This window comes from Bos mutus, chromosome 3, assembly GCF_027580195.1.
Source record: "Bos mutus isolate GX-2022 chromosome 3, NWIPB_WYAK_1.1, whole genome shotgun sequence".
NCBI lineage: Eukaryota > Metazoa > Chordata > Mammalia > Artiodactyla > Bovidae > Bos > Bos mutus.
The window spans coordinates 656,793-668,909 of NC_091619.1; the positions used below are offsets into that span (position 1 = coordinate 656,793).

Below are 12,117 nucleotides of genomic sequence, written 5' to 3' on the forward strand. Positions count from 1 at the left end.
GACACCCAGCCAGAAAAAGAAATGATAAGAAATGAAGCTAGTAAACCAATATCCCTTATGAACATAGGTGCAAACATTCTTAACAAAATTTTAGCAAATCAAATTCAAAAATTATAACCAAGTGAGGTTAACCCCAGAAATGCAAAGCTGTTTCAACATTCAAAAATCCAAACTCTGTATCAGTAGACTAGAAAATAAAATCATATGATTTTCTAAATGTAGAAAAAGCATTTGTCATTGTTCTATAAAAACTGTCAGTAAATTACAATTAGTAGGGACTTCTTCAGCCTAATAAACAGTAGCTACAAGAAATCCACAGCTAAGATTATCATATGTAAATGGTGAAAGTTCAAATACTTTCCCCTCCCTAAGCTCAAGAACAAGACAAAGACATGTATTCTCTTAACACTTCTATTCAACATTGTACAGGAGGTTCTAGCCAGTACACTAAGGAAAAAGAAATAAAAGGAATCGAGATTGGAAAGGAAGGCATAAAATTATCTTTATTCATAGATGACTTGATCATCTATGTAGAAAATCTGATGAAATTGACAAAACTAATACTAGAACTAATAAGTGTGTTTAGCAAAGTTGTAGGATATGAGACCAACATAGAAAAATCAATTGAATTTCTATATACTAGCAACAAGGGGCTTCCTTGATGGCTCAGTTGTTAAAGAATCTGCCTGCAATGTGGGAGACCCATTCAGTCCCTGGGTTGGGAAGATACCCGGGAGAAGGAACTGGTAATCCATTCCAGTATTCTTGCCTGGAGAATCCCATGGACAGAGGAGCCCGGCAGGCTAGAGTCCACAGGGTCACAAAGAGTTGGACATGGCTGAGCGACTAACATAGTAGCCACAAACAAGCAGAAACTGAAATTTGAAAGTTCATTCTCAGAATATCTTAATTCTATCTAAATATCACTATATTTAAATGGTATTTAAATATATATGAGTTTATGGATTGTACCTATGGCTATTGTTTATTTCTGTTGTTACAGATGAAGGACTTTCTCTTTCATTCTTTTTATTTTCACTAAGCTTTGGACTGAGGTTGGAACAGTAAATACTTAACTTTCTAATTTTTGAATGGAAACAAAACTCTACTCTCTGATTTAAAACTCAAATGAAACACCTGGACTAACAACTTCATTAAGAAATTTGTTATGCCTTTTTATCTCTGCCAATCTGTGTGATCAGTACTTGGAAAAGAATAATCAACCTTTGTAGGATGCACTACACAAGTCGAAATAATAATAGCAATGGCAAAAGTCACAACATCAAAGAGTGAGATATAGCCACTTACCTAAATTCCTTTGGGTCCTGAAGTGACACACCAGAGCAGCAGTAACAGCAAGGCCAAGGATGCTCAGTAGCCCTGCAGTGACTCCCTCAGCGATAAGGGTTGTTTTGTTACTGGGTGGTCCTAAGTGAAGAGACCTGTACTTGAGTTCAGTGCCAAACATATTTCATCCAGACAAAAACTATGTAGGTGTGGGACTAGCTATATATTAGGACAGGTTTTTGCCAGGTTCTGATTTCTCAATTGGAATCATTTCCAGTATAATTTGTAATTTTCAAAATAATAGCACAGGGAAAGTGATTGCCAGAATCTAACATTAAAATTTATTTCTTTTCCCTCCCCTGTCCCCATGAAATCAGTACCAATCTCCAGAAGCCCCAAGCCTTGGTTTCATGTTAATAACTCTTTGACATTGGGAGGATTTGTACAGTCTATTGGAGAAATATTTTATTGACTATAAATGTAACCTGTAGCCCAGGTACCACCAACCTACCTATGATGCTTAGTATCACCATCTCACTGTGCTGTATCCCTAGGCCATTGTCAGCCCCACAAGAGAAGTTTCCGGAATGCTCTGCCATCAGAGTGAGGTTGAAGGATGCTCCTCCTCCAAAGGGGGCCTCTCTGCTCCCCAGCGTGACATTCTTGTAATAAAACCAGTACAGGATTGGGGGAGAACCTCTTTGGGCCTCACAGCGAAGCTCTAACACATCTCCCTCCACAGCCTGGGGCACAGCAGGACTGAAGGTGAAGAGAGGATGAGACACTGGAACTGAAAGAGGCAACATAGCTTATGCGCCGTCCTGGTTAAGTATATACAAAATAATTTAATAAAGGAAATATCCAGCGTAGTTCAGTAGTGGGAGCATGGGCTTGGAATTCAGGAAAACCTGAATTTAAATCCCATCTCTGCTCTTTATTAATGGCAGAGACAGGATTTAAACTCAAGTTCCTTGGTGGCTCTGATGGTAAAGAATCTGCCAGCAGTTCAGGAGACCCAGGTTCAATCCCTGGGTCTGGAGAAGGGAATGGTTACCCACTCCAGTATTCTTACCTGGAGAATTCCACGGACAGAGGAACCTGGCAGGCTACAGTCCATGGGGTCACAAAGGGCCGGACTCAGCTGAGTGAATAACACTTTCACTGCCCTTTATTAGCCCTGTGATCTTGATGTTTTAAAACATTTTACTTTCTCCAAGTCTCAGTTTATTCCTTATTAAAGTGGAGGTAATAGTAAGAATCATGTATGTAAAGCATTCAATAAACTAAATTACTAAAAGCAAGAGGAATAATTACTAAAAGCAAGGTTTGTTGCTCCATATTATTAATTCCTGAGACTTAGCTTTAAACCTAGACATCCACACCTATTTGAAGTATCCTCTACTCAGTTACCTTGCTTTATTTTTCTACTTAGCATTAGCACTAACATCTATCAATCTGTTATTTATGTATCTATCCATTTATCATTGTTATATATCTGATTCTCCCAACAGATGTAAGTTTCATAAGAACAAGGACTTAACTCTTTGTTCATTTTTGTATTTCCAACTGCTAGAATTTTGCCTTGGCATGTAATAGATTATCAATAATTGGTGAATAAGTGGATAAGTAAATTAATTTATATTTGGCACCAAAATATCCAGATACAGCAATAGCAAGAAAGATTTCCATTTTCATTTGTGATTATAGAAATAAGGAAGCCAGGAAAAACAGAAAATCATTATGTTTTAAATTAATATATGGAATTATTTATCAATAATCAATTAATGTGAAATGTGAACAGTAAGATTGCTGATTCTGTTGTGAGGAAACCCAGGTAAACCAATCTGTGTGCAAGGACTTAAGATATAAACTGTGTGCTTCATTGGCAAGAGAAGTTTGGCAAGGATCTAGAGCTTAGCTTTGCATCTGAGATTGGGTAAAGGAGAGAGGTAATGGAGGCAATCAGTTAAATGGGGATAATTCAACTCAAAAATGCACCATCTGCTGGCTGTAAGGCAGATGGCACTAGCGGTCTCATCTGGGTGGAAATGCCAAGTCGTGCTTTTATAAAATTCAAACAGATGGCTTGGGTTTTGGCCTTCTGTATATCCTTTACAATATACAATGACTTGGGCCAGATGCTAAGGGTCTCAGGAGTAAGTCTTTATATGTTTGTGCATCTCACTGTACCTTTTCACCCGTGTCACCACTTCTTATATTTTTATTCAATTTGTATTGCTGTAAAATATACATACATACCTTAAAATATTCCACCATAAACCTTTTAAGTGTATAGTGAAGTGGTATAAATACTTTCATAACACTGTGAAACCAACACCATCATCAATTTCCATAACTTTTTTCTTGTAAAACTGAAATTACATGCCCATTAAACAATAAGTCCCTATGCTCTTTCTCCCCAGCCCCTGACAAACACCAGCCTACTTTCTGTTTCTATGATTTTGATTACTCTGAATATATTATATAAGTGGGATCATATAGTATTTGTCTACTTTTGACTGGTTTATCTCACTTACCATAATGACCTCAAGATTCTTCCATGTTGCTGCATGTATCTGAATTTTATTTCTTTATAAGTCTGAACAAATTTCATGTCATGTGTATACCACATCTTGATTACCCATTTATCTTTTAATGGACACTTGGGTTGTTTTCATGTTTTAGCTATAATGAATAATGTTCTGTACATGAGTATATAAATGTCTTTGTGAGAATATATTTTCAATTTTTTCTCTTTTTTTTTGGGGGGGAGTATCCAGAACAATAGAATGGGGGAGACTAGAGAACTCTTTAAGAAAACTGGAGCTACCAAGGGAATATTTCATACAAAGATAGGCACAATAAAGGACGAAAATGGCAATGACTTAACAAAAGCAGAAGAGATTTAGAAAACGTAGCAAGAATACACAAAAGAACTATACAAAAAAGGTCTTAATGACCCAGATAACCATGATGGTGTGATCACTCACGTAGAGCCAGACATCCTGAAGTGTGAAGTCAAGAGGATATTAGGAAGCATCACTACAAACAAAGCTAGTGGCAATGATGGAATTCTGGCTGAGCTATTTCAAATCTTAAAAGATGATGCTGTTAACACACTGCATTCATTATGCCAGCAAATTTGGAAAACTCAGCAGTGGCCACAGAACTGGAAAAGGTCAGTTTTCATTCCAATCCCAAAGGAAGGCAAGGCCAAAGAATGTTCACATTACTGTACAATTGCACTCATTTCACATGCTAGCAAGATTTTGCTCAAAATCCTTCAAGCCAGGCTTCAGCAGTATGTGAACCAGGAACTTCTTTAGAAAAGGCAGAGAAACCAGAGATCAAACTCCCAGCATACACTGGATCATAGAAAAAGAAAGGGAATTAAAAAAAAATCTCCTTCTGTTTCATTGACTATGCTAAAGCCTTTGACTGTGTGGATCACAGCAAATTGTGAAATACTCTTAATGAGATGAAATACCAGTCCACATTACCTGCCTCCTGAGAAACCTGTATGCAAGACAAGAAGCAGCAGTTAGAACTGAACATGGAATAATGGACTGGTTAAAAATTGGGAAAGGTGTACATTGAGGCTGTATATTATCACACTGCTTATTTAAGTCATATGCAGAGGACATCATGTGACGTGCTGGGCTAGATGAACCTCAAGCTGCAATCAAGATTCCTGGAAGAGATATCAACAACTTCAGATATGCAAATGATACCACTTTAATGGCAGAAAGTGAAGAGGAACTAAAGAGCCTCTTAATGAAGGTGAAAGAGGAGAGTAAAAAAGTTGGCTTAAAACTCAACATTCAAAAAACTAAGATCATGGCATCCATTGCCATCACTTTATGGCAAATACATGGGGAAAATGAGGAAACAGTCTCAGATTTCATTTTCTTGGGCTCTGAAATCACTTCAGACAGTGATTGCATCTACAAAATTAAAAGATGCTTTCTCCTTGGAAGAATAACAATGACAAGCCTAGACAATGTGTTCAAAAGCAGAGACATCATTTTGCCAACAAAGGTCCATATAGTCAAAGCTATGGTTTTTCCAGTAGTGATGTACAGATGTGAGAGTTGGACCATAAAGAAGGCTGAGTGCCTAAGAACTGATTCTTTCAAACTGTGGTGCTGGAGAAGACTTTTGGACAGCAAGGAGATCAAACCAGTTAATCCTAAAGGAAATCAGTCCTGAATATTCATTGGAAGGATTGATGCTGAAGCTGAAGCTCCAATACTTTGGCCACCTGATGAGAAGAGCTGACTCATTAGAAAAGACCGTGATGCTGGGGAAGACTAAGGGCAAGAGGAGAAGAGGGTGACAGAGGATGAGATGGTTGCATGGCATCACTGCCACAATGGACTTGGGTTTGAGCAAACTCAAGGAGATAGTGAAGGTCAGAGAAGGCTGATGTGATGCAGTCTATGGGGTCATAAAGAGTCAGACATGACTTAGAGACTAAACAACAATTCACAAGTGGAATTTATGTGTCATATGGTAGCTCTATTTTTAATTTTCTTATGAACTTCCATAGTGGTATCAATAATGATTTTATCATTTTACATTCCCACCAAAATTACGTAACATTTAGAATCAAACTCCATAGCCGGCAGAGATGCTCAGAAGGCTCAAACAAAATCTTGTGTGCACCAGGACCCAGAAACCTCACAGAGACTGAGCCAGAGCTGCCTTTGAGTGTTTGAGTATCTCCTGTGGAGGCACAGGTCAGCAGTTGTCTGCTGCAGGGACAGGGACTCTGGCTGGCTGCAGCAGACTTGGGTCATGCAGCATATGGCATAAGTCCTCTTGAAGGAGGTCGCCATTAGCCCCACCATAGAGCTGCTGAGCAGATGACCCACAAACTGCAGAACAATTATACCAAAAAAATTCTTCACTGTTAAGAAAGTTCTAGGACCCACAACGGATTTCCCAACCTGCATATCCTGCAAAGGGACTGAGAACCCCCAGGGAATTTGACTTTGGAGGCCAGTGGGATTTGATTACAGAACTTCCACAGACTGGAGAAACAGGCCCTTGGAGGGCACAAACAAAACCTTGTGCAAGCAAGCCAGGACCCAGGAGAAAGGAGCAGTGTCCCCACAAGAGACTGAGCCAGGCTTGCCTGTGAGTGTCCAGGAGTCTGTGGTGGAGGTGTGGGTCGACAGTTTGGCCTCAGGCCAAACAACAGGGAGGGAACACAGCTCTGCCCATCAACAGAAAGTAAGATTAAAGATTTACTGATCATGGCCCCACCCATCAGAATAAGACCAGTTTCCCCCACAGTCAGTCTGTCCCATCAAGAAGCTCCCATAAGCCTCTTTTCCTCATTCATCAGAGGGCAGACAGAATGAAAACCACAATCACAGAAAACTAGCCTATCTGATCACATGGAACACAGCCTGTCTAACTCAATGAAACTATGAGCCATGCTGTGTAAAGCCAAGACAGACAAGGTCATGGTGGAGAGTTCTGACAAAATGTGGTCCACTGGAGAAAGGAATGGCAAATCACTTCAGTATTCTGGCCTTGAGAACCCCATGAACAGTATGAAAAGGCAAAAAGATATGACACTGAAAGATGAACTCCCTAGGTCTGTAGGTGCCCAAAATACTACTGAAGAAGAGTGGAGAAATAACTCCAGAAAGAATGAAGAGATGGCGCCAAAGCAAAAACAACACCCAGTTGTGGATGTGACTGGTGATGGAAGTAAAGTCCTATGCTGTAAAGAACAATATTGCATAGGAACCTGGAATGTTAGGTCCATGAATCAAGGTAAATTGGAAGTGGTCAAACAGGAGATGGCAAGAGTGAACACTGACATTTAGGAATCAGTGAACTAAAATGGACCAGCATGGTTGAATTTAATTCAGATGACCATTATATCTACTACTTTGGGCTAGAATCCCTTAGAAGAAATGGAATAGCCTTCATAGTCAACAAGAGTCTGAAATGCAGTACTTGGATGCAATCTCAAAAATGACAGAATGATCTCTGTTCATTTCCAAGGCAAGTTAAAGTCACTCAGTCATGTCTGACTTTTTGCGACCCCATAGACTATACAGTCCAAGGAATTTTCCAGGCCAGAATACTCTAGTGGGTAGCCTTTCCCTTCTCCAGGGGATCTTCCCAATCCAGGAATCCAACTGGTGTCTCCTGCATTGCAGGTGGATTCTTTACCAACTGAGCTATCAGGGAAGCCCAACCATTAAATATCACAAAAATCCAAGTCTATGCTCAACCACTAATGCCGAAGAAGCTGAAGTTGAATGGTTCTATGAAGACCTACAAGACATTCTAGAACTAACAGCCAAAAAAGATGTCTTTTTCATCATAGGGGACTGGAATGCAAAAGTAGGAAGTCAAGAGGTACTTGGAGTAACAGGCAGGTTTGGCCTTGGAGTACAAAATTAAGCAGGGCAAAGGCTAACTGAGTTTTTCCAAGAGAACAAACTGGTCATAGCATACACCCTCTTCCAACAACACAAGAGACAACCATACTCATGGACATCACCAGATGGTCAACACCAAAATCAGATTGTTTATATTCTTTGCAGCCGAAGATGGAGAAGCTTTATACAGTCAGTAAAAACAAGACTGGGAACTGACTGTGGCTCAGTTCATGAACTCCTTATTGCCAAATTCAGACTTAAATTGAAGAAAGTAGGGAAAACCACTAGACCATTCAGGTATGACCTAAATCAAACCCCTTATGATTATACAGTGGAAGTGAGAAATAGATTCAAGGGATTAGATCTGATAGACAGGGTGCCTGAAGTACTATGGATGGAGGTTTGTGACATTGTACAGGAGACAGGGATTTAAACCATCCCCAAGAGAAAGAAATGCAGAAGGCAAAATGATTGTCTGAGGAGGCCTTACAAATAGCTGAGAAAAGAAGAGAAGCTTTCGCAAAAGAAAAAAGGAAAGATATACCCATCTGAATGTACACTTCCAAAGAATAGCAAGGAGAGATAAGAAAGCCGTTTTCAGTGATCAATGCAAAGAAATAGGGGAAAACAATAGAATGGGAAAGACTAGAGATCTCTTCAAGAAAATTAGAGATACCCAGGGAACATTTCATGCAAAGATGGGCTTGATAAAGGACAGAAATGGTATGGACCTAACAGAAGCAGAAGATATTAAGAAGAGGTAGCAAGAATACACAGAAGAACTGTACAAAAAAGATCTTCAAGACCCAAATAACCATGATGGTGTGATCACTCACAACGATCACACAAGGATTCCAATTTCTCCACATCCTGGCCAATACTTGTTATTTTCTGTTATTTTTTATAGTATCCATCCTAATGAGTATGAGGTGGTATTTCATTGTAGCTTTTTTTTGGTCTGAATTTCCCTAATAATGGAAATTATTCCTAGGAAATTCCTTCTCCGAGGATGGAAAGTCACTACTCCCAAATATAACCAGAGTAAGCCTAGGTGTGGAGAAGGCAATGGCACCCCACTCCAGTGCTCTTGCCTGGGAAATCCCATGCACGGAGGAGCCTGGTGGGCTGTAGTTCATGGGGTCGCTAAGAGTCGAACACGACTGAGCGACTTCACTTTCACTTTTCACTTTCATGCATTGAAGAAGGAAATGGGAACCCACTCCAATGTTCTTGCCTGGAGAATCCCAGGGACGGGGGAGCCTGATGGGCTGCCGCCTATGGGGTCGCACAGAGTCGGACACCACTGAAGCGGCTTAGCAACTTATGCCATAGCACCACCTACTGGAAGACAAAAGAAAGGCCTCTAACACTACATCAAACGCACGAGCAGAGGGAAATTCAAGTACCATGAAGAATCACAGTTAATACTGTACCACAAAAAGAAAATGGCAATTTTCCAGAAACCAAACTTACTGTCATAAAATATTATGACCTAACTGAGAAAGAATTCAAAATGGCTGTCATGAAGAAACTCAGCAAGCTGCAAGAAAAATCAGAAAGCCAGACTAAAGAGCTCAGAAATAAAACTAGTAAACAGAAAAAATACCAGAGACATTAAAACTCTTAAAAAGAGCCAAACAAAAATTTTTGAACTGAAGAACTCAGTAAATGTTAATAATGATGCCTTGGAAAGCTTTGGAAATAGATTAGACTTTATGAAAGAGAGAATTAGCAGTCTTGATGATAGAAATTTAGAAATGCTACAAGTATATGAGGAGAGAGAAGTAAGATAATTTAAAAATGAGGGAATTCTCCAGAAGCTATATGACTCTTTTAGGAAAGGCAACATTAGATAAAGGGGTATCCCAGGAGAAGACAGGGAAAGGGGAAGTCTCTCAGTTATATTTAAACAAATAATAACTGAGAGAGTATATTTAAAGAAATAATAGCCGAGAACTTCCCAAATCTGGGAAAGAAATTGAATATACAAATTCATGAAGCTAACACCTAATTATCTCAATGCAAAAAAGACCTTGCACAAGACATATTATATTAAAATCGTCAAAAGTCAATGACAAAGAAAGGATTTTTAAGGCAGCCAGGAGGAAAAAAGGATTGTACCTACATGAGAATCCCCATGAACCTTTGATCAGGTGTCTCAACAGAAACTCTACAGGACAAGAAGGAATCGAGTGACATTCTCAAAATACTAAAAAATAAAAAGTGTCATTCAAGACTATTTTTTCTAGCAAAGTTATTATTCAGATGTGAAGGAAAAACAAAGATCTTCCAAAACAAATGAAAGCTGAGGAAATTCATCAACACTGGTTCTGCTTACAATAAATGTTTAAAGAAGCTCTCTACTAAAAACAAAAAGGCAAAAATACACAATACTTTGAGGAAAGTTATATATAGAATCAGAAAATTGCAACTCAGAATAGGCTTTAAATACTTTATTATAGCATAAAGGTAAAAGGAGGAAAAAAAAAAAAACTATTGCTACTTCAATTTGGTAGCAATCTCACAGCATAAAAAGAGATAATTTGAGACAACAAAAGCATAAGAGGGGAAGAGGGAAAGAATAAAACTCATATCATTAAATGAAAATAAAATGCTCTCGGCAGTGTGTGCTTCAGTTGTGTCTGACTTTTGTGACTCTACGGACTGTAGCCCACCAAGGCGCCTCTGTCCATGGGATTCTCCAGGCCAGAATACAGAAAATGGACTACTTTATCTATGAGAGCTTTTATGTAGACCTCAAGGTAACCACATAACATAAATCTAAAGCAGAGATACAAAAAAAAAAAAAAGAGGAAATTGAGAAAAATTTCATAGAAAGCCACAAAACCAAGATGACATGCAAAACTTAAGAGGAAAAAAAAGGAGATAGAGAGCAACCAGAAAATAAAAAGGACAGCACTACAAAATAAAATGGACAGCACTAAAGTTTTCCTTTATCAATAACCACCTTAAATGTAAATGGATTGAATTCACCAATCAAAAGACCTAGAGTGGCAGGACAGAGTAATAGAAGATGATACTCCATGCATATGGCAACCAAATTAAAGTGGGTGTAGCCACACTCATATTAAGTGAAATAAGCCTCAAACCAGGAAAGGTAACAAAGGACAAAAATGGATATTACGTAATGGTAAAAGGGACAATTCACCCAGAAGATAGAACAGTGATAAACACATATGTAGCTAACATAGCAGCACCCAAATATACAAAGCAATTATTAACAGACCTAAAGGGAGAAACGGAGAACAACACAATAATAGTAGGGAACTACAACACCTCACCTACATTAATGAATAGATCATACAGGCAAAAAGTCAACAAGGAAATAGCAGCCTTAAAAGAAACATTAGACCAGGCAGTCTTGATAAATTTATATAGAACATTCCATTCAAATGCAGTACAATACACATACTTAGCTGCTCGTGAAACTTTCTCAAGGATTGACCATGTATTGGAACACAAAACAAGTCTCAATGACTTTAAGATTGAAATCATATCAACCATCTTTCTTGATTACAATGGTATGAAATTGGAGATCAACCACAAAAAGAAATCTGGAAAATCACAAATATGTGAAGACTAAACAATTTGCTGAGACACAACTATTGGGTCAAACAAGACAGCAAAGGATAAATGAAACAATGAAGACAAGTGACAATGAAAATATGACATAAAAAAAATCTAACTTTGCACATAAAGGAACTAGGAAAATAACAAATGAAGCCCAGAGTCAGTATGAGGAAAGAAACAATAAAGATGAGAAGATAAATGAAATATATGCTAAAAGCAAAATACAAAAGATTGACAAAAACTAAGACCTACTTCTTTTAAAAGCTAGATAAAAATTGACAAACCTTTTGCTACATTCACTGAGAAAAATGAGACAAAGCTTTGATAAATAAAATCAGAAGCAAAAGAGGAGCTATAACAATGGATGCCCCAAAATACAGAGGATTATATAAGAATATTATGAACAGTTATGTGCCAACAAATTGGGCAACCTAGAATAAATGGACAAATTCTTAGAATCATACAACCTTCCAAGACTGAATCACAAAAAGTGAAATTTGAATGACTAATCACTAGTAAAGAGAAAAACAAGCATCAAAAACTCCCAAGAATAAAAAAGCACAGGATCAGATGACTTCACAGGTCAAATTCTAGCAAATAGTCAAAGGTGATTTAAATCCTATTCTTCTCAAAATAGTTTTTTTAAAAACTGAAGAGAAAGGAATACTTCCTGACATTTTACAAAGCCAGCATTCTGATACCAAAACCAGACAAAGAAAATTATAGACCATTATCTCAGATAACATAGACACAAAAAATCAACAAACTATTAGTAAACCAAACACAACAATACTTTAAAAGGATCATACACTATGATCAAGTGGGACTTATTCCA

At 38.1% G+C, this 12,117-nt stretch overlaps 1 protein-coding gene across 1 annotated transcript in view; it reads right to left on the reverse strand.

The window, feature by feature from the left end:
• Positions 1 to 12,117, reverse strand: part of LOC102265609 (Fc receptor-like protein 3) — a 43,286-nt gene that overhangs the window by 16,422 nt on the left and 14,747 nt on the right. Inside the window, exons 8-9 of the mRNA XM_070365694.1 lie at positions 1,799 to 2,077; positions 1,309 to 1,428 (exon numbers count right to left, since the gene is read on the reverse strand). Coding sequence (XP_070221795.1) covers positions 1,309 to 1,428; positions 1,799 to 2,077 — 399 coding nt within the window. The remainder of the gene's footprint in view (positions 1 to 1,308; positions 1,429 to 1,798; positions 2,078 to 12,117) is intronic.